The sequence below is a fragment of the Haliotis asinina genome, chromosome 7 (assembly GCF_037392515.1).
Source record: "Haliotis asinina isolate JCU_RB_2024 chromosome 7, JCU_Hal_asi_v2, whole genome shotgun sequence".
NCBI lineage: Eukaryota > Metazoa > Mollusca > Gastropoda > Lepetellida > Haliotidae > Haliotis > Haliotis asinina.
This window is the reverse complement of record NC_090286.1, coordinates 7,203,148-7,227,744: the sequence shown is the minus strand read 5'-3', so window position 1 is coordinate 7,227,744 and position 24,597 is coordinate 7,203,148. Positions and strand designations below refer to the sequence as shown.

Genomic DNA, 24,597 nt, shown 5'->3' with positions numbered 1-24,597 from the left:
GATCCAGCACTACTGACACTATCTCAGAGAATTCTTATTAACAAGGGAAAAAATATTAATTTAGATTGGAAAATTTATAACATTTTTTCTCCAAATGCAATTGTGATATGAAGTTTCTGATATTTAATCATTTTCAAATTACTATTAACAATTCAAAAACGGCAACATCTGCTGAGCATCCTTTAAACTTCCAACCAGCAGCTGACTTGGATAGATCATTAACACATACTTACAAGGTCCCATGTAAGTATCCCTGTGCTTGAAGGAAGGGTGACTGAGGATTAACCGTGCATAAAATCAGTATTGACCTGTCATGGTTGAATATCACACTTAGCCCTGTCCAAGCTTCAAAAATAAAATTGGTACATAATCAAGGTTATACTCAACAAACCAGTGATTAGTATTCCCAGAGATTTTCATCACTGTTAGGATCCTATGTCACAAAACGAGGTTAACATGACAAACCACATCATAAAAGAACTCTGATTGCTCATTGGTGAGTGAGTGAGTGAGTGAGTGAGGTTTTATTTTTCTATCAGCAAGATTCCATCAATAATTGGCTTCACTCATTGTACCCAGTGTGGAAAATCGAATCTGGGACTCTATTGTGACAAGTGAACATTTCATCCACTAGGCTACCATAATTCCCCAGATTTTTGTTAAATATTATAGGTTCCTTGGGACATTTTCTACTTTTGATGAAAAACTATTACAAACATTTGTCTCAACAGTCCACAAAGCTGTGGACATTTACACCTTGATGTGATAAAAAAAACCCATACCCATAACCCTCCTTACTCATAAAAACAGGTCAGTTTGTTCTCTCTTTATGGACATATATTAAAAACCTTCTACTTGTTCCTAGAGTTAACAGTGTTCGCTGCGGCAGCAGATCATTCACAGATCATTCACAGATCATTCACCTACGCAGCTTCAACAGCCTGGAATGATCTGCCCATCCCTCTCCAGAACACCAGTGACTTCTCTGACTTCCGATCAAAACTGAACACTCATCTCTTTCTCATGTTTTGCCAACTGTGCAGAACTCTTTGTATAGTGTAGCGCTTTGAACATACTTCAGTATTGACATATGTGGGTTAGAAATGTCCTACTAATATTATTAAAAAATAGTTTCTGAATCTAAAGCATATTGATCTATATCATGAACTAATTCAAAGACTATTACCCCGTGATTTAAATTTTAAAATTTCAGAAAATCAGTCACAAATTTAGTAAAAAACATATTTTGTTTCCTTGTATTTTTCTGTACACATTACACTTTTCCTGGATTAGAATACTGGCCTTCAGTAACCCATGCTTGTCGTATGAGGCAACTGACTGAATTGGGTGGTCAGGCTCAGTGACTTGGTTGACACATCATTGGTTCCAAACTGTGCAGATCGATGCTCATGCTGTTAATCACTGGATTGTCTGGTCCAGGCTCGATTATTTACAGAGCTTCGCCATAGAGCAGGAGATTGCTTAGTGCGGCATAAACCTCAACACACTCATTACATTTTTTTAGCCTGAATTCACACTGGTTGAAATTGAAAAAAGAAATAGGGATGGCTTAAATTTAATGCCTAATGAGCAAAGAGTATTGACAATGACTTGTATGAATGCACTAATACTGTGAAATTCTGATTTCTGATGTCCATATTTTGCATTGAAAATGGTGAAATAAAAATATGTGAAGCCATTCACACAGCACCTCTGATATAATTCCCCAAAGAGTGAACATCTGCGTAAATAATGTAAAATACATATATTTACCATTTCCAAAATAATTTCAGAAAAAAAAACAAACCCAAAACACAATTATCCTATAAGAATAATTATGTGTAATTACACAATGGTTCAAAACCGCTGGACTTTGCTACACTTAGGAAAAGGTATGAAGAGATTTTATGTCACTTTGATCAAAATGTCAGAATACGTTTGAAAAATGGTCAGCACCATTCATGGATTCAGAAGGCATACGAAACAATAATCCATTTAGAAGATACATGGAGATCTCATAGGCTAAGTATGATCAAATGACAATTTCATAAGCTGTTTGGTGACATGCTTTCAACAAAGGAGACTATCAACTGCAGCAAGGACTATTTACAAACAGTTTGATAGGCAGTCTCGAAAGTGGTGAGTAAATAAGAGAGCATGTACACTCAAACACTGCTGTGTCACAGCCGGAGGACCTTCTCATTTATGCCAAGTTCTCTGAGGTTCGACAGAACATTCAAATATATGAACAGTGGAAGAGTACCTAATGATCTTGTATCCAAAATCTGAAAAACTTGCAACTCTTTATGGCTAAAAAGAATATATATATTTCACACAACAGTTTTCAAAATTCCACATTATTCCCATTTTTTCTTAACATTCTGATAACCATGTGAAGTGCATTACTGAAGTATATTATGTCATTTTTTGCATCATGAAGCCAGCTGTCATTATAATTTTGTATGGCATCTTCATGCCATGTTATTATTAATATATGGATGCCAATCGTCATCCTTGTATTGCTTGCCATGTCACGCCATCCCTTGTATTGTTATGCCATATTATTCTAGACTGATGCCTTGTCATAACCATAAGAGGTCACACAGAGAGAGAATACTTATAACACTTAAATATTTAACTGACATATGTACAGTGGAAGCTGTCTTACTCGGACCCTAAGGAACTCGGTTTTCTATATAATTCAGACCGAATTGTTGGTCCTGGCAGAAGTTAACTAAGTTATCACTACATATAGACTAACTAATTCGGACTTCATGTAACTCGGATTTCGGAGTGAAATCTCCGCCCTTCAAGGTAATTTAGTATGAAAACATCGCTAATTAACTCGGACTAGCGGGACTGCATGAGGCGGAAGTGCTTTGTAGTTAGCCGATTACCGACTTCAAACGGATTATCAGGTGTGATGACAACCAATTAACAAAAGGAATTAACAAAGCAGTTCAACAAGCTGACACGACTCACTCAGTGTCATTTTGATGGTATGCAATTTTGTTATGAAAAGATGATACTCCAGTAATTTCTCAACAGTGACAAAATGGCTGAACCACCACCGAAGCGTAGACGTCCAAATGCAGCCCTTACCTTGACTGAAATGATCAAGTTGACTAACTCTTGACTCTCAGCTGTCCAATTCGGACTCCTCGTAATTCAGACACAAAAGTCAGTCCCAGTCAAGATTCCACTGTATTTCACAATGTCAGTTAAACTTGTGTGCTTAAAGATATGGAGTGAAATCACACTTTTAACTTTGGTTCTGATCAAGTCAGATGCCTGGGTGCATTTAATAACAGATGACTACATCAACAGACTTGTTTAGTCTGAATGACACAGAGGTCTGCACGCATTTGGCAGGAGTTATATCTCTTGATGTCACATGATGTGCTCACAAACCAAAACTAGTTTGACACATTCTCCAAAGCATTTTTCTATATACTGCTATGTATACAAAGATATTGATAAAAAAATATCCTTACATGTCTTTGGATTAGAAAGATTTTCAGTCAGTCCAGATTAGATCAGTCAGTCCAGATTAGACAGATTTTACTAGATAATAAATCAAAGTAAGAAAAAGACTGCTGTTTCTACTACAGTGAGACCCCGGCTATCCACACACATTCATTTTGCGTAAATCGTCTGGATAACTGAATATCCGCATTTCTGGATTTCTGTCCAGGCTCTGTTGTAGAAACAGTAACAAGTATCGAGGTTAAAATCACTTCCAAAACGGGCCCACTGATCACCACCAATACCCTGCTGATTTGTCATTTATCTGGATTAGCAGACCTTGTCTCGTGTCAAAATGCATGTACACTTGTACTTCACTTCACATGATCAGCGGCAGATCAAAGCTTCTTGCGGATGAGTCAATTTAATGTTGATTTAGTTGGTTCGTTTGTAAAATTTACTGTCCGGTTACAGAAACTGAATATCTGTTACGACCAGTCACTTTTATAGCATAAGAAATTGGTTTTTTTTAATGAAAATTGACTGGAAGGCTAGGTGTCTGGATATTTGGGGTCTAATTGTAGTTCTGATAGATTTCGATCATGAGCCATTTTGAGAGATTCCAATGCCCATATGGAGAAAGCACACTGGTGCCAATACCAGGCCAAATATTGTAAACTCAAAAACAGACCAGAAACAATTCTCTTGATTTTTCATGCAAAACAACTGATTGATTTATAGCTGCAAATGTCCCAAGAAAATCATTTCACATTTTTTCCAGTTAAACAAGCTTAACATTATCAACTCATGGTTCAGAATGAAATACCATGTTTCTGTCACACATAACAAACATTCAATATACGATCTGATCATTTGTACTGTATTCTGTACTAGTTTGTTCACTCTTGATTATTGGACAACATAAAAATAAAGTACATCTCTCAGAGAAATAACAATTCATGCCAGAAATTCTTTTCAATCAAGGGGAGAAAAGTAACCAATTCTTCATTATGAGCTAAAATGGTAAGCATGCTCTACAAAACATATTCATCATAATAAATAAACTGACATCCACAAATTCACTCATTTTATGACACCCTCAAAAATGCATCACTTCAAAATGCCATTCATAGGTTAATTTCAGTTTCAATAACTCAGAATTAGATTGTCAAGATCAGTGAGCAAGGAAGGTGTTGGCCAATTTCAGCAAAATACAAGTAATGGAAACCAGAAATTAGATTTCTATGATATGCCCATGTTGGGAATTGAACCCTGTTCTCAATTTGGATGATCTATTATTTGGGCTACCCTGCTACCCCTGAAGAGCTGTAAGTATGCATGTAAGAGATTAAATATTTTCTTGTCATAAAAATATCAAAATGTCATATCATGAGAAACAAGTATTAAAATAAATTTGTCACTTGACATTTATACCAAATCAAATTCAAACCTGACTCAGTCTAAAAACATACCTTGTTCACAGTCTTGTTTACAAACAATTAAGACAACATCATCAAACACAACGCAGAAGAAGATACCATCTAATAGCTGTCCTCTAGCTCATACAGTAACGTGATGAAACATTTATTTCCACTTGAAACATACGATAAATTGGTGTAATAATCAAAGCCATCGGAAATATTTCCTTGAGAATATTGCTGCCATAGTATCAGTACTCGTCATCTTCCATCGGTACTGATGTTGTACAGGTTTCCATTCCACAGATGACATTTACAATGGAATGAAATGAGTTGTCAGTGAAAAACTTTGGATATTTAAAGGGAAAATTCATTCAACGATGGCTGTAGTTCATATGTTGTTGTTTTTTATGCTGTATTCAGCAATATTCCAGCCTTATGCCAGACGGAGATTAGATATAGGTTAGAAATGTTTTGATAGGTTTTACAAGTCAATAAGACATAAGGCATTATAGTTTAATGCAGGTAATATCTTCCTCATATATCCCAGGGGTTTTCGACGGTAAAAGACAAAACCGTAATTTTTATCTTTAATATCATTTTAAGTTTTGATTTTGCTAACCTTGAGTGAGAAAGGTATATTCATCTATTTCACAAAAAAGTATCATGTGTTTCCAACAAAAATAGCGTTTATAACATCGTATCAGCGAAACTGCAGTCGCTTGTCACATCCAGGTATTTTTGTATGTGTTTTCGAGCCATACTTTTCCCTCCGCACTGCGAGAGAGTGTTTTGATCACATGGCTTCCTGTTTCATACATAACCTGTCTCTAGCGGACGACTGATCTTGTTGAATTTTGCTCGCTATTTTTTGTTATACAGGCAATTGATTTTGCATCTGAAGTGGTATTAACGATCGGGGGTAAATAATATTGTTGTTTATTTGCTCTTTACATAACTTAATTTCTTGATTTCAATTGTCAATAAAACGTCTCACGACAGGAACTGGGCATCCGCCCTACCAACGAAACTGTTTGTGCACTCCAATCGCGCACGTACTTCCTCGATATAGCGCTAGCAATGCAATCGTTGAAATCACCAGAACGTCGAATTCAGCTCGCTTTGGGATAATCCATGGAGATTTTGTCTTACTTGTGTTGTTCACGGAGAGTTTGCCGCATCTACAATAATCATTATCTCCAGTATGTGACTAGATACCTACCTAAACGGTTCTATGCAACAGTTGCCTCCCATACTTGATTCAATACCGCAGTTATCTCTGATTCCAGTCTCAAAACAGAAGTTGTTTCCCATACTTGACTCTATGAAGCAGTTATCTCCCTTAATTGACTCAAACAGCAGTTATTTCCATACTTGATTCTGTATACAGTTACCTCCATTACTTGACTCAGTACATGAGACAGCTTTCATATTTGAATTCAACAGAGGTGAACCAATATGTATGTTGAACCTAATCGAGCTAGCATATCACTTACCTCCCTGACATGACAACATGTCAGCTATCTCCTCTACATCACAATACAAGATGAAAATCTCTTACAGAAGTAAAACAGCACTTATCTCCATGAAGTTCAAATCCCATGCATCACCTACAACTGACCAGCACATGTGACCCCACTCGCCCTTCTGGGAGATGAGTATGAAAGTATCGGGCACATTGCTTGTAGCCATTTTGATTCAGCAGAGATCCAACTGTGCCCTGAAGAGGGCTGAAGTAGATGATGTGTGATGGCCATGACAGGCGTGTTCCAGAGTATTCAGTCTTCAGCCATCTCACTGGGTCGTGGAAAAACACTTCCGCTTCATCTGTGTAGTTGTCAAGTTGTTGTAGGTTGGGCTCACATGTGAGAAACCTCATGGAGATGTTGCGGTGAACGTAGCTGCAGAGGTAAGAAGTGAGCAAGGTGACCAGTTTGATACAAACTTAACTAGGAGATTTTGTGGCTTATATGAAGACTTGGGGTGTTATGTACTTATATATCCTATTCCGATTTAAAAGCAAGCCATTGTTCCATTTATGATATTGACATGAAAAATCCCATTTCTGTTCAGTTATGATCATAAATGGTAAGGTGAAGGTCATGTGAACATTCCATTCAAGATTGTTACACTTACAAAAACACACAGAGGAACACAATGGGTGACTGCTTGTCCAACCTAAGCTGGGTTACTACTCCTAGCTAACTGAGATACCATGTGGCAATTTTACAGACACATAGCACTGACTTCAAGTCATCATGTCATCATGTCATCATGTCATCATTGTCTACCATGTTGAGCAAAAGGCTGGGCAACAACAAGCAGCCTCTTTAAATAATTCATTTCATGCTAGTGATGATCTAACCCCAAACCTGGTCTCCTGGCAAAATTGTCATCTATGAGACCAATCACTCACCCATAATAAGGGCCAGAATAACATACTATCAAAGGCTTACTTGACTTACAGTAACTATTAACACACCCGTTATATATCAAGGAGGTACACAGATGACTCTCTCACCTGTAAGTAAGACCAACAACTCTCTCACCTGTTACATGGGGACCCATGAAGGTCCCGGGGTAGAATAGGCCTTCAGTAACCCATGCTTGCCATGAAAGGAGACTATGCATGTCACAAAAAGCGACTAACGGGACTGAGTGGTCAGGCTCGCTGACTTGGTTGACACATGTTATCGGTTCCCACTTGCGCAGATTGATGCTCATGTTTTTGATCACTGGATTGTCTTGTCCAGACTTGATTATTTACAGACCGCTGCCATAGCTGGAATATTGCTGAGTGCGGCGTAAAACTAACTCACTCACCCACTCACCTGTTACATAGGGTGGAGTAAGAGCAACAATTCTCTCACCTACAGTATGCAGTTACACTAGTGACTCTCTCACCTGTTACATGAGGTGTAGCAAGACCAATTACTCTCTCACCTGTAATATGGGGGGGGGGGGGGGTTTATCACAGTAACAACTCTCACCTGTAATATGGGTCTGAGTTACACTAATGACTCTCTCGCCTGTTACATGGGTTGGAGGAAGACCAACAACTCTCTCACCTATAATATGGATTGCAGCTCCACTAGCGACTCTCTCACCTGTTAAACGGGGTGAAGTAAGATCAACAACTCTCTCACCTGTACTATTGAGTGAAGTTACATTAATGACTCTCTCACCTGTTAAATGGGGTGGAGCAACCTTAATGACTTTCTCACCTGTAGTATGGGGTGGAATGGCATGGCATCAGGAACAGGACATCCACGTTTTTCTCAATACTGGCATCATGGATGAATTTCATGACATCTACCGTTCCTCGCTGGTGAATGAGACAGAAATACAGAGCCATTGGAATGTTTGTCACAAGCAGGATCAATACAATAACCTTGGCCTTTGACAGGTTGGCTCTGTGTTGCTGTACCCTCTTGACCTCTGGGTCAAGGTCAGCAAGCTTGGAGGGTGAAGGTTGTTTCTCTGGTTGGAGCAGCGACTGGTTGTCTGTTGTGTCTGACATGCTGATACTGCTGTTAAAGCTTTCATTCAAATCCTCATCACCTTCATGTTTGGTTTTCTTTGATTTTCTTTTCTTGAGGTTTGGTCGTTTGCATAGAGATTGAAAGTACACTCCACAGTAGTGCATGGAAATTGGGAGAATCGGCAACAGGAAGCGGAACTCCTTATGAGACAGGAAACTGCAACATAGAGATTACTTACTATTTTATTCTTTCACTAACAGAAGTCACTGACTGGAATAGTACATCTCATTGACAAAGGTCACGACATAGTTCAAACTATTTAGACAAGTCGCTCACATCAGTTGTAAACCACAGGTGTGTGTCTCACTTAGAAACAGTTTCAGAAAGAAATATAGGTATACAGGCCATACCCTAGTACCATAACCCTTAATATGGTACTAGGGGTGGGTCTGTATACCTATGTGTCTTTCTAACACTGTTAGACAGGGTCTTCAGCAAAAGAAATGAACTCCTGATCTACTAGACTACCCTCCTCCCTCAATGTATGTGTAATTGAGTCAGTTGAGTTTTATGCAGCAATATTCCAGCTATGTGATAGTGGTCTGTAAATAATTGAATCTGGACCTGACAATCCAACGATCAACAGCATGAGTATCAATCTGTGCAACTGGGAACCAATGACGTGTCAAAAAGTCAGCAAGCCTGATACCGATCCTGTTAGTCCCCTCTTACGACAAGCATGAGTTACTGAAAGAAAATTCTAAGAAGGATCTTCACAGGTCCTTAATGTATGGTGTTCATGTAGCTTCAGTCCACCAGTTATATCAGAGTGTCGACACATTTGTTCATGCCATGAGAATAAAAACAGAACAACCATGTAATTTCCATAGGAACCAGCAATTTTCTAAATTTCGGAGTCATGATTTTCTTCACTCTAAAAGCAAATCAAGACACAGCTTTTGGACAAGCACTTGTCACACTTGTTTGGGGTCAAATACACAGTGATTTCAATGGACAAAAATATGATGGTAATGCCAGTTACGCTTTGTAACTGACATCTAGCAATGAAATTTTTCAAGTTATAATCCATGAAAGTTACTTTGACCTCATTTCTCACTGAAACCTTCGAGGAAACGGTACATTTACTTTAAACTGTGGAGTAAAGCTAGAATATTTTTCATTCAGTCTGAATTTTGGGATCTTTGGTGAATTTGTCCAGATATGGTAACACTTTTCTGAGTATACTGCATCACAATTATTGTACACATCAGGCAAAATATGAATCAAAGGAGTGAGCAAGTATGGTTTTACGCCACCTTTAGCAATATTCCAGCAATGTCAAGGCATGGGACACCAGAAATGGGATTCACACATCATCCCCACTTAGGGAATGGAACCACTGACTTTGGCATGACAAGCTAATGCCTTAACCACTAGGCTACCACGCTGCCCCAGAATCAGACGAAATCTTGAAGATCCCACTATGGGTGATAATGGAACTCATCTCAAATGATAACATACCTGTATATAAATACTGTCCATAAAATGATAACATACCTGTATATAAATACTGTCCATAAAATGATAACATACCTGTATATAAATACTGTCCATAAAATGATAACATACCTGTATATAAATACTGTCCATAAAATGACAAAAAGCAACACTTTGTTTTTAGCCTTCCAAGCACCTAGTATGAAAGGAACTATATGCGTTGCCATGACAACTGGATAACCCTGTGTAAGGTACCAGTGCCATGGATGTGAGCCATAGAATGCACTTCCTCCTTTGAGTACGTTGAACTGAAGGAACCGGAGCTGTACAAATATCCAGCGATCATAGAACATGTGGTCTATCATTGTTGCAAGGCCTAGCACAACTAGCCTGGAACAAAAGACATTACAGATTTACAAGTGGTGGTGATGGTGATGGTGATGGTGATGATGGTGATGATGATGATGGTGATGATGATGATGGTGATGGTGGTGGTGATGATAGTGATGGTGATGATGATGATGGTGATGGTGATGATGGTGGTGGTGATGATGATGATGATGATGATGATGGTGATGATGGTGATGGTGGTGGTGATGATGGTGATGGTGGTGGTGGTGGTGATGATGATGATGGTGATGGTGGTGGTGATGATAGTGATGGTGATGATGATGATGGTGATGGTGATGGTGATGATGGTGGTGGTGATGATGGTGATGATGGTGATGGGAATGTCAACATCATCATAGTAGTAGTAATTTAATATTCATTACTGTCGCAGTCATCATAAATATCATCATCTTCATCTTCATCATCATCATCACCACCAATATCCTCATCCTCACCATCATCAGCAGCAGCTGCAGCAGCTGCATCAACAGCCACAAAGGATATGTCTTTACTACTTGGGTTAAATGATTGATTTCCAGCTCCCTTAGGGGAATACAGAACCCAAACTGCATTTTCAGTTCAATATACATGAATTCACATCATCTCATCTCAAAGAGTTCCTATTTGCTACCAGCATATATTGTAATGGTGAGAAAAGAAACTCCCAGTAAAGGCTGTAAATGCCTTGTCCACATACTCAGTCATTATGTCTCTGATTGGCGTTACTCTCGCTCACCCTATTTGTATGTACTGTTTGATGAGCATCGGCATTGATGCTCGGTTCAGCTGAAGATGCCAACAACACAGTAGGACCCACAAGATGGCAGCCGTGGGCCTCACAATCACTGACAGCGCTGCCAGCACCAAGAATTTACTCAGGGAGGATGTTCTGAAAAACAGGCATTCAGGATTCCTCAATCGTGGATAATATTTCAATGCTTGAAAAGCTGAGATAACATACTGAATACAAGTATTTTTGTAAGCAAAAATGTTTATTGAACTATAAATCCATTTCTTGTTTTTATTTAGATGGGTTACATGCAACAAAATGGAGGAAACATTATACAGAACCAAACAATACTTAGTTCGACTATGGGCTATTTTCATAACTGAAATCTTGACAAACCTTGTACCATATTTTTTTAAAAAGATTTTCGACACCCTATTTCTCCCTGTTCATTTGAATTTTATAACATTACAGTTCAGATAATACATGAAACAAACAAGAGTCATCAGAACATCACATATCCCCCAAGCCCCCACATGTTTGAAAGGACAAATAACCTGAGAGTTACTCATTGTTTTTCAGACTAAGTTTGAACTGTTTCCATTTAATTCATGAAAATTATAAATGACATATATCTGTAACCAGCAAAGTCACAATTTCAAGATCATATATCTGCCAAGATCTGTTGACAGATATAAAATGGTTTTCAAGTTGTACTCTGGGAACGAAGCCCACCTCTCCATTTTGAAGTCTGAAACGTTTCCATGGAAACCAAGAAAATAATAAATCACAAAAACCTGTAGAGAGCAAAAGGCACCACTTTGAGGTCTGCCACACATATCTAGAAAGTTTTACGGACAGATATTAAGAAGTTTTTGAGTTCTGCTCCGGAAAAGAAACACACCTCTCACTTTTCAGACAATGTCCGAAACGTTTCCATGGAAACCAAGAAAATAATAAATCAAAAGATCCTGTACATAGCAAAAGGCACCACTTCAGCTGCTGACTGATATATCTACCAAGTTTTGCAGAAAAATATTGAACACCTTTTGAGTTCTGCTCCGGAAACAAAACACACCTCTCACTTTTCAGACTAGGTCCGAAACGTTTCCATGGAAACCAAGAAAATAATAAATCAAAAGATCCTGTACATAGCAAAAGGCACTACTTCAGCTTCTGACTGATATATCTACCAAGTTTTGCAGAAAAATATTGAACACCTTTTGAGTTCTGCTCAAACGAAACACACCTCTCACTTTTCAGACTATGTCCAAAACGTTTCCATGGAAACCGAGAAAATAATAAATCACAAAAACTTGTATATAGCAAAATGCACCACTTTAGGTTCTGACTGATATATCTACCAAGTTTTGAAGAAAAATATTGAACGGTTTTTGACTTCTGCTCCGGAAATGAAGCCCACCCCACCATTAGCCTAACACCAAAATGTTACATGGAAAAACAAAAAAAACATAAATGCCAAAAATCTGTAAATAGCAAAAGGTGCAACCATAGGCTGAGATTACTAAATCTATTAAGTTTGGTAAAAAAATATTGAACGGTTTCTGAGTTATGCTCCGGAAACAAAATGATGACGGACGAAGGAGGGACGGACGGACAGACAGAAGGACGGACGGACGAGGCGCTGACTATATCCCCCTGCATTACATGCCGGGGGGATAAAAAGTAAAAACATTTTGCACAAAAAAAACTATAAAACACTGACTAACAATAGAGCATCACAAAAGTGGGAATGCAATATGGTTTATCACAACATGTATTGTCTGTTTTTATGTAAATGACTGATATTTGGAAACTAGCAACTTCTTCGATCATGAAAACATGAGCACTTAAGGAAATAATGCTTTGTAGACCTCAAAAATAAGAAAAGGAATCATATTATCTAAGGTCTTCAGTATGATTGTAAACAAACAAGGGCTGACAACTTACTGCGGGCTCTTTGGCCACGGATAGTAATATAGTGCCATGGTAACCAGCACAGCTTCGGTGGAGTTAGTGAGTGTTCGTGTAGAACAATATAGGGTGAACCATGACAGCGTCTGGCACAACAATGTCCACTGTGCTGTTGGGCGATCACATAGCAGGCGGGACAACCGATATAGGTAGAGGTCACCACAGGCAGCCATAACGCCTTGCAACATCCGTGGTAACTTTATCTAGTTGGGAAAAGATTAAGATTAAAATTAAATTCAGAGAGAGGTGTCTGAAGATCATCATGCAAACAGATTGTACTAGAGTAAATATTGTAGAGGTTTCATCAAAGAACATGAAGAATCAGACATTGGGGGGTCATCTCACCAGCAGCACTCTGTTGTCCAGGCCGAAGATGTGGAGAAACTTGTACAGCAGGGCGAAGGAGAGAGGGTAGGTATAGCCACGAATACCTTCCTGCCACTCCCATGTCAGGTGGCCATAGCTGAGGTGGTCAAGGAAAGTCAAGACAAGACAATGCCCTTCAAAGACTCAAGACAAGACAGGACTTCAAACAGTAGCCATTATCAAGAGACTGTGTAATGCAATGTGTTGCGATAAAGGAGTTCTAATGGATCTATTGTACCATGAGCCTTGTGTCACAATAGTATTTCTGTATCACTACATCAGTAGTACAAAGATATTCGATCCAGTCATGGATTGTGACCATCCAATCCACTAATCTCCTCTTGCAGCAAGCACAGATTGATAGTGGATTATTCCAATATGGAATCATTGCTGGACATAAGCTGGACTAGTACTGTCTCTGATAATGTAAAATTTTCATACAAAAAATAATTCCTTATATATTGCAAAGGAGATCAAATGAGTTGGGGGATTCAGAACCTGACGATACCTAGGCCTAGGCTTGCTTCAGTTTGGACTACAGCAGAGAGTGAGTGAGTTTAGTTTTATGCCACATTCAGCAATATTCCAGCTGTATGGTGGTGGTCTGTAAATAATCGAGTCTGAACCAGACAATCCAGCGATCAACAGCATGAGCATCGATCTGCGTAATTGGGAACTGATGACATGTGTCAACCAAGTCAGCGAGTCTAACCACCCAATCCCGTTAATCGCCTCTTTCGACCAGCATAGTTGCCTTTCATGGCAAGCATGGGTTGCTGAATGCCTATTCTACACCGGACCTTCACGGGTCTACAGCAGAAAGGATGGGCAGAAGGGAAAATATTGCAGCTCAGCCAGCGACAGTGAAACAGACTAGACATAACCAAGAAAGAGACATGACAAGCCTGAATAAAATGAAAGCTCCTTGCTAAAAGCAATTCCCAAGCCCTAACAATGAGAATTGAGGGTGTACAAGAGAGGGGCTTGGGTCCCTTTAGATAGAAGGGGGGGATCACCTATGAAAATCTTTTAGATTTAGCCTGAAACATGCAATTCCTCAGCATACTTAACCAGAAAATGCTTAGCTCAAATGAACATATTTCAATGGCTATTTATTAAAATTCTTTCAAACATTCTAAATTTATGAGAACACATTTGTATTTTCTAAAAAATGATTTCTTATAGATAAATCAGAGAGTGGATTTTGTATTTCAAAATTGGAGTAAATCCTTCAAATTCAAAGTGGTTGGCATCTCTGAAGACATGTGCATCGACTGACTGAGCCTAGGATACTGGAAGGCCATGTTATGGGCCACTTCTAGGGACTGCCAGTACTCGTCAGGAACAAAGAACGTCTGTATCAGCAACGAGTTGGTGATGCGCAATGCCAGCAAGCCCAGGAATAGAGTCCTCTCTGATGCCATTATCTTCTTGATGATGTTGGGTCCAAGCACTTCATCATCAAACATGTGGCAGTCATCTTCCTCTCGTCCTTCATCCTCACTCTGAATCGGAGAGCTCTGGTTACTCTCTCGCAAACTTTGAAGGTCATCTTGTTTAGGTCGTAGCTTTCTTCTTCGGATGGTAGCAGCACTTTTGTTGCTTTTCGTCATCCTGTCAAGAAATATCAATATGTTGGCTGATTATGCCATGAGAAAATGATCAAATTAATTTCCATAAAAGTTTCAAGCAAAGTAACTCATAACAAAACTCATTTACATCACTCTTCCACTACTGATAAGGATTAATCATTAGAGGAATTTTAATACCATCAACAATTATAATTTCTGATCAAATATCAAATATCCAATCTTACTAACAAGACCATGATCTTGCACTCAACTCTCCATTTAAAATACAGTAACCTTAACCCTATTAATCAGGCAGACAAAATTTAATGACACAGTGAAACCCTTGTAATCAAACTAGTACATCTCCAATCACAGTGAAACCCTTGTAATCAAACTAGTACATCTCCAAATACAGTGAAGCCCTTGTAATCAAACTAGTACATCTCCAATCACAGTGAAACGCTTGTAATCAAACTAGTACATCTCCAAATACAGTGAAACCCTTGTAATCAAAATAGTACATCTCCAATTACAGTGAAACCCTTGTAATCAAACTAGTACATCTCCAATCACAGTGAAACCCTTGTAATCAAACTAGTACATCTCCAAATACAGTGAAACCCTTGTAATCAAACTAGTACATCTCCAAATACAGTGAAACCCTTGTAATCAAACTAGTACATCTCCAATCACAGTGAAACGCTTGTAATCAAACTAGTACATCTCCAAATACAGTGAAATCCTTGTAATCAAAATAGTACATCTCCAATCACAGTGAAACCCTTGTTATCAAAATAGTACATCTCCAAATACAGTGAAGCCCTTGTAATCAAACTAGTACATCTCCAATCACAGTGAAACGCTTGTAATCAAACTAGTACATCTCCAAATACAGTGAAACCCTTGTAATCAAACTAGTACATCTCCAATCACAGTGAAACCCTTGTAATCAAACTAGTACATCTCCAATCACAGTGAAACCCTTGTAGTCAAAATAGTACATCTCCAATCACAGTGAAACCCTTGTAATCAAACTAGTACATCTCCAATCACAGTGAAACGCTTGTAATCAAACTAGTACATCTCCAAATACAGTGAAACCCTTGTAATCAAAATAGTACATCTCCAATTATAGTGAAACCCTTGTTATCAAAATAGTACATCTCCAAATACAGTGAAACCCTTGTAATCAAACTAGTACATCTCCAATTACAGTGAAACCCTTGTAATCAAACTAGTACATCTGCAAATACAGTGAAACCCTTGTAATCAAACTAGTACATCTCCAAATACAGTGAAACCCTTGTAATCAAACTAGTACATCTCCAATCACAGTGAAACGCTTGTAATCAAACTAGTACATCTCCAAATACAGTGAAACCCTTGTAATCAAACTAGTACATCTCCAAATACAGTGAAACGCTTGTAATCAAACTAGTACATCTCCAAATACAGTGAAACCCTTGTAATCAAACTAGTACATCTCCAATCACAGTGAAACCCTTGTAATCAAACTAGTACATCTCCAAATACAGTGAAACCCTTGTAATCAAACTAGTACATCTCCAAATACAGTGAAACCCTTGTAATCAAACTAGTACATCTCCAAATACAGTGAAACGCTTGTTGTCAAACTAGTACATCTCCAATCACAGTGAAACCCTTGTAATCAAACTAGTACATCTCCAAATACAATGAAACCCTTGTAATCAAACTAGTACATCTCCAATCGCAGTGAAATGCTTGTAATCAAACTAGTACATCTCCAAATACAGTGAAACCCTTGTAATCAAACTAGTACATCTCCAATTACAGTGAAACCCTTGTTATCAAAATAGTACATCTCCAAATACAGTGAAACCCTTGTAATCAAACTAGTACATCTCCAATCACAGTGAAACGCTTGTAATCAAACTAGTACATCTCCAAATACAGTGAAACCCTTGTAATCAAACTAGTACATCTCCAAATACAGTGAAACCCTTGTAATCAAACTAGTACATCTCCAATTATAGTGAAACCCTTGTAATCAAACTAGTACATCTCCAATCACAGTGAAACCCTTGTTGTCAAACTAGTACATCTCCAAATACAGTGAAACCCTTGTAATCAAACTAGTACATCTCCAATCACAGTGAAACGCTTGTAATCAAACTAGTACATCTCCAATCACAGTGAAACCCTTGTAATCAAACTAGTACATCTCCAAATACAGTGAAACCCTTGTAATCAAACTAGTACATCTCCAAATACAGTGAAACCCTTGTAATCAAACTAGTACATCTCCAAATACAGTGAAACCCTTGTAATCAAACTAGTACATCTCCAATCACAGTGAAACGCTTGTAATCAAACTAGTACATCTCCAAATACAGTGAAACCGTGGCAATCAAACTAGAACATAACCACTTAAAGCAAAACCCTTGTAATCGAGACTGCATCATCTAAATCACAGTGAAAAAAATCTAGAGATGAACACACTCAACACAGTGGAACAGTGTTGATCAAGATATTAATGATACAAATACCACCAAATCCTGTAAAAGAGAGCAGCAACCCTTCAAATAGAGTTGAAACCCTGATTCAAGTGGTTGTCATTTTGGTACAACAATCAAAACTGCAATCTAACTACAAATCAGAGGTAAGTCCACCAAAGCAACCATTCAAAAACTATTTTATTAGGGCTCCATGCCTTTAGTTTAATATTCTTCTGTCGATTCTTGTATCCAACTTAACTCCTAAACCAGTGCTCAGAATTGCTTACAAAAATCACCAAGGTGCCCACAGAGCTGAAATTGTTTGCACCAAAAACCCATGACTCTAGGCCCCAAAACAAAGGACAGATAATTCAAAATCAATTAGAAAAAAATCTAACTTTGACAGCAAATATCTCCATAACTAGTGGTTCCAAGACTTCCAAATTTCTTGAACAGATGTGCAAGCGAATTTCCACCAAAGCAACCATTCAGAAAGTAATTTATTCTCTACCTGATTGCTAGATGTGACTGAAGCAACACAACATAAAATATCATTAACATAGTATGGTTGCTTTATTCTCATTACAGAACAGTCTGTAGAAGTTTGTTTTCAAGAAACAGATGTCAGATATGCAGCTCTAAACACTATGCTCCCACCAAGGATATGACTGCCTCCACACTGACTGATGTGAGATTTCACTTCATCTATCAGTGTTGATGAATATGAAAATATTATCTCAAAGTAACAAGTTCTACTCTACAGTTACCAATGAAATCATTAGGAATATTACATATTCTGGGAAATGAAATCATGTTCTAGGTATGGTACAATTTCTCCAAATTTCATTGTTTACATAGCCATTCAATAATTACTCTTCTGGGTGGGAGGAAGATTTTTAAAAAAAAACTGTCTGGGAAATAGCAAACATTAATATTGCATGTAAGCATCAATAACAGAAAACGAATGCAAAACGACATCAGGATGCATTCACTGTGACAAAACTGTACATTCAAGATTTCATGTTGCTTTTAAAAATTTGATACCACTTGCTTCAATTTGTATACATATTTAAAGAATACTATGCACCGTTGAATGCTCTGTGACCTTTTCGTCCATCAATTGTAGAATCATTTCATTTGTCAATATACATATACTAAACAGTTCTATTACCTCCAATGTAGTGTGTACCCAAGCATAATGTGCACCACCCTCTAGAGATAATTTTGGAGAAATAAAATTCCATCATTTGCAAACAAAAATATCAATGAAAAATTAATAAATAAATGAAATATGTAAGTCTAGATATAAAGTGAACTGATATACACGGGCAGTGAAAATATATGAAGGAATTGCGTGTTTGATTTCATTTTAAATTATTATATATAAATTTTAATATTTGTAGAAATTGTATTTCCTATATTACCTGTTCACATTAATGACTGTGCATAAATTCAAAATGGTGTATAGGGGTGACTATTGAGTGGGAGACAGCTATTGTGATACCAATCGTCCATTGCAACATATTATTGTGATAGCCATTCTCTATTGCAATCAACAATTGCAGTTCTATTGCAAAAGCTTTTACCTCTCCTTGAACTGTCTCATTAAAAGTCATTTCCTAAATAAATGTATGGTTTATATGAAATGAAAACAAGTTGAAGTAGTGTTTACAAGTGACTTGAAACCCAGATCAAGTTTGTTAAGAGGTAACAGGGGCAGATAACTCTAAATCCAAATAAATGAATCTGATGAAGGTACTTCATGTATTTTGCACTGCGTATTTATCAACGGAAGTCAATCATTAAAATGTTGATAGTCACCCATACTATCAATGCATCAATAGTTTTTCATTTCTATCATCAAATAATTGCTATCGGACACTCAACAATTGGAATGTATCGATAGTTTGATGCATTGTTACAGCCCTAAAGTACATAATGTACACATCTCTCCACACAGCTATTTTTAAGGAAAACATGTGCACTATACTCAAGAAAATATGGTACTGGCCTCTAAGTGCAATCTTTTTATGTGCTCTATTCATTTTTCAACATTTCTCTGGCCCCAGGTCTGTAGCTTGGGAACCCTACCATGTGTTGAACATACACCTATCACCCACATTACATATACATATCTCCTTGATCAAACAGCTTTATACGAGATCAGTGAGGTAACTGTTTGAACATTGTTTATGCTGTTACTCATCATATATCTATAAATATATATATATATCCCAAAGCGAGCTGAATTCGACGTTCGACGATTGCATTGCTAGCGCTATATCGAGGAAATACGTGCGCGATCAGAGTGCACAAACAGTTTCATCGGTAGGGCGGATGCCCAATTCATGTCGTGAGACGTTTTATTGACAATTGAAATCAAGAAATGAAGTTATGTAAAGAGCAAATAAACAACAATATTATTTACCCTCGATCGTTGATACCACTTCAGATGCAAAATCAATTGTCTGTATAACAAAAAATAGCGAGCAAAATGCAACAATATCAGTCGTCTGCTAGTGGCAGGTTATGTATGAAACAGGAAGCCATGTGATCAAAACACTCTCTCGCGGTGCGGAGGGAAAAGTATGGCTCACCGTCGAAAACACATACAAAAGTACCCGGATGTGACAAGCGACTGCAGTTTCGCTGATACGATGTTATAAAAGCTGTTTTTGTTGGAAACACACGATACATTTTAGTGAAATAGATGAATATACCTTTCTCACTCAAGGTTAGCAAAATCAAAACTTAAAATGATAATAAAGATAAAAATTACGTTTTTGTCTTATACCGTAGAAAACCGCTAACACTGGGATATATAATTTTTTGTATGCAAGGTCCAACTTTACACACACAAAACTTAAAAGTCATATCACAATAATTCCTGATTGAAATTCATTTGACTTTGACCTGTGTCACATATACGTATCTTTCAACAATCATTCACTAATAGATGAGTATCATATTGTTTCATAAATGTAAATACAAATGACACATTCATAATCACATTATGATCATTTACTGGTTTGCACATTTTCAAAGCAGGATGGAATTCTAACCAACCCACAACCAGTTATCTGAGTATATATCAAGGGATGTACCTTTTCAAAACATATACAACCCGATGCTATGGTTACATTGGGAATTGAAGTTAGCCTTTCATTGTGCATTATACTTTCAAATGTAAAGCATAAGCACGGGATCACTGCTGGATATTTCAATCTAAAAAGTAAAGACTTTTTTCTTCTGAATGACACCCTCTGACACGTGTCTCTTCAAACAAAAAAAACCTATTACATATTGATTAAATCCTACTGATTAAAGATAGTAAGTCACACTTTTATATAAACCTGTAAAGCATAGGAAAAGTCCGTTAACCTGTCAACAGCTATTATCGCTTGTGGAATACTAAAATACATTTGTTATACTAGGACATTACAGGCACTCTTACTTATCATGCTAGCGAATTGATCTGTTTGACACTGGGCACGACTTCATTGGGCGCAGCAAAAACAAACACAGTCGTGGCAAAGGATCGCAGCCGCTCAGGAAACTAGAAAGACGACCGGTCGTTCTGCCCCATTTCAAGAAAGCGAAGAAAAATCCTGTGGCCTTCAAACAGTCACATCATTGACACCGCTTCTCAATAAAGTATTCCGTGACAGAAACATGAAGTTATGTGACAGTCGTGGGCCTCTTGTTATCGTCTGAACAGGTAGTGACCTGTCACGTTTAACATTTATACATGGGCCAAGAAACACAAAGATTATTGATTTTTCACCTGCAGCATCGTTGGATACCCCAATGCGGAAGTAGCTACCTGACGTAGCTTTTGAGCAGGAGAGCATACCAAGGGGCGTAATTCTCGACAAGACGACGAGGTTGTTCACCGGTGTCTATTCTCACTGAGAGAGAGTACTCCTGAATCACTTTGCGCTTATTTCATTCGTAAGCAATAGTCATGAGCTTTTTTTCTTTTTTAAAAAAAGGCTAAATCGCATCTATAGCTATAAACTGATTTTTACCGTACGATTGTATTAGAAAATATGATCTTTTGATGTTTCATTTCGTTCACAAATAGGATAAATTGAAATACAAAATGTGATGTATGACGGTAACCTCACCACCAACAGCCCTCATTTCTTTAAAAAATATACGAATAATCTGACAAATATTTGCGTCAAAACAGTTTTACGTTGGAACTTGCATGTCACGAAATATATGCAAAAATTAATATATGCAAAAATTAATATATGCAAAAATTAACTATACCCTATATCAACCTGCTAATGATGTTTGTATCCAACTGACAGAATGAGTTGATGTGTTCTTGCATGCCTAGCTAGCTTGAATAGTGTTGCATTTATTCTACAGTTACAGACACATTGTTATTCATAAATAGATAAAGTGTAAAAGCCTACGTGGTGCGTGAAGCGACGTGGCCAGCCTTGTTCTGTCTTCGAAAAAAAAGCTTTTATTTTGTCTAAACCATACCCATGGCTGATACAACATGACATAAGTGGAATACAGTTTGAAACGGTGTTAAATACCACTCACTCACTCACTCTCTCAGTCACTCACTCACAAAAATTCCCATGCCAAACATTTATCCATTGATGTCTTTGTCATTTCCCCAGATGATGTAATGCTTGATGTCGATGTCAGCAAACGTGACACCAATATGAAACAAATATACGAGAACTGATGACAGGTGTGAAGGTCTTATAAACTGACGTACGAAAGAAAGCACACTGTTTTCGGACATTTAAGTTACAATAGTAACGTTGTTCTTAGCAAAATAATCCCAAAGTACTAAGTGCGTACTTTCTCTTATACACATCTTTAGGTTAAAATTAGGTACAAAATTAATTTTGATAAATATATCTTGCATATGGTTGGTCTTGTTATTGCCGCCTGGAACGTGAGCCCAATCTGATTGTTGTTTAACGCCGCTCTCGGCAATATTCCTGCCGACGGCGGCAGTCTGAAAATATTCGAGTCTGGACCAGACAATCCCGTGATCAACATCATGAACATCGATCTACGTAACAGAGTTATTATATGACGTATACCAAAGAGCCTGACCACCCGATCCTGTTAGTCACCTATTACGAAAAACACGGTGGAGCTTCTGTCTGTGGGGCTTCTGTCTTGTGAGGCTTTTGTCCGTCCACCTCTATACGTGTCATCCCATTCTCAGCTACGTTGACGGGCGCTCTGTCTCTGGCATAAACTATTTCATAGATGCACTTTTGGGATTATGTTGATGAATATACTACTCGACATATCGTTGATGCGCATGTCTGCCGATAATTATGCAAACTGAACAGGGACATCACACACATTTTCGCCAACATATATATAACATTATTCTCCCTGGCCATGCAATGAAATGTCAATTCACAACAAGTCAGTTGGTAAAAATAGTTGCCCTGGGACACCGCTCACCGTTACATCGTCCACCAAGTTTTCTTCCTTCTGTTAATCAGCAGCAAAATATTGATTGTTCTATAAACTTCACATGACGCCATTGGTGCACAAACATATCCTGTCCCGAATATTGTTACGTTACACCCTTCAGAAGAAGCTTAGCTTTCAGGTGGACTGCAAGAAGCCGGATCAAACTGGGAGTTGTTATAACGGGAGGGAACCAGCATTGTCTTCCTTGAATATCGGACGACTGTCAAGGGGATTGTTTATCAAAATGTGGCACGACGGCGGTACCCAGCGCTTCCTGTTGATTACGTTGACCGTTGAGTGTCCTAGGTGCTGCAATGAGATCCAACTTGCAGATTTACGAAAAGCAAACCCCACACCATCACTGAGCCGCCATCAAACGGTTTAACAACATGGACCATGTCCCGATGATATGTCATGTTAGTACGCCACCACACACGATAACCACGGTTGGTATCAGGAAGAATATGTTTACTTCAGTCGGCCAAGTGCTGACTTATCCCAAAACGCGGATTTCACCATCATACTGGTTTTGGCAATTAGCTGTTTTCTACGCATTGCTAGAATGAATTATACTGTGAGGTGTTTCAAGAAGCATGTCACTTCAGGTCCTGAAGTCTTTGAGTCCCCGTTAATTGCTTCCTTTGAATATCAAGGTTATATATTATAAGGCCATAACCAGAGTCACGGGATCAAAACATTTACAGTTCCAGACATAAAGTTAGCTGAATATAAGGCCTGAGACGGTGCCCAAATCATTCTAAAATTGAATGGGTCTCGTATCTATACACTAAGAACTTATCCCCTGATATCTCACAACTGAACAAGCCCTGATCCTAACCCTATCGAACATTTCTGGGACTTGACTGGGCATCGTGTGCAACAAAGGGATCATCCTGTACAGAAGCTGCTTTACACAGACTGTCACTTCATAGGATCAGGAGGATGACAGTGCATATGGGGAGGAGAGTGCTGGGTATCATACTGTCACATAGAGCTTATGCTCGGTATTGACCTGTAAGACACCTACAATGACATTTTGAATGTTCACATTCACCTATGAATACATTATTAAACATGCCTGGGCCATACTTGTACGGACATGTTTGATAATGGTATAAGTATCTAAACCAAAACGTCAAGCTCATTGCAATAAAGAAATAAAGAATCTGACTAACCATAGAACTTGGTTTTTCTTCATCTTCACAACTTTTAAAATGGCCTCTCCAAATAGACATGGTTTTGTAGGAAAATCAGAGTTGTTTTAAAATGAGCAATTGTCACAAAATCAACATGGATTCCAATCAGTTTGTCAGTTTTGTTTTTTTTATGAATCAAAGAACTACATATGGGTCAGAAGAACTTATGTTTTTGTGGCCCCCACGAAAATAATGGGTGTTTAATTAAGCTCTTGTAATATATGTACATTGTTAAGGCTTGTGGTTTTTCCAACAAATTTAACATTTTACGTTCCAGAGCCATACTTGTACAGACATGGTTTTGTATGAAAATCAGTGGGTTTGTTTTACATGAACAGTTATGATCATAAAATCAATGTGTACAGGTCAGAAAAGCTCACGTTTTTCATCGTGGTCACCAAAAGAAGTTTCCTGTATGTGTTGAAAAATTATTGCAAAAATATAGAGTGCTTAATGAAGTTTTTTGTTTATAGATTACTCTCAAAAGGCTGGGAAGACAAGACTAGGTACTTAACAACAACTTTAAACAACCAATAACTAAATGTGTAGGATTTTATTTCTTGCAAGAGTA

The 24,597-nt window shown here is 37.9% G+C and overlaps 1 protein-coding gene across 1 annotated transcript; it reads right to left on the bottom strand.

Moving 5' to 3' along the window:
* Nucleotides 1-6,418: 6,418 nt before the first annotated feature.
* On the bottom strand, nucleotides 6,419-21,192 carry LOC137290962 (GPI mannosyltransferase 3-like). Its single transcript, XM_067822192.1, has 8 exons — nucleotides 20,822-21,192; nucleotides 14,613-14,933; nucleotides 13,299-13,416; nucleotides 12,930-13,156; nucleotides 10,989-11,141; nucleotides 9,995-10,252; nucleotides 8,108-8,581; nucleotides 6,419-6,784 (listed from the first exon to the last, which is right to left on the bottom strand). The coding sequence occupies exons 2-8, from the start codon at nucleotides 14,930-14,932 to the stop codon at nucleotides 6,490-6,492; spliced, it is 1,845 nt and encodes a 614-aa protein (XP_067678293.1). The 5' UTR covers nucleotide 14,933; nucleotides 20,822-21,192; the 3' UTR covers nucleotides 6,419-6,489.
* Nucleotides 21,193-24,597: the final 3,405 nt, after the last annotated feature.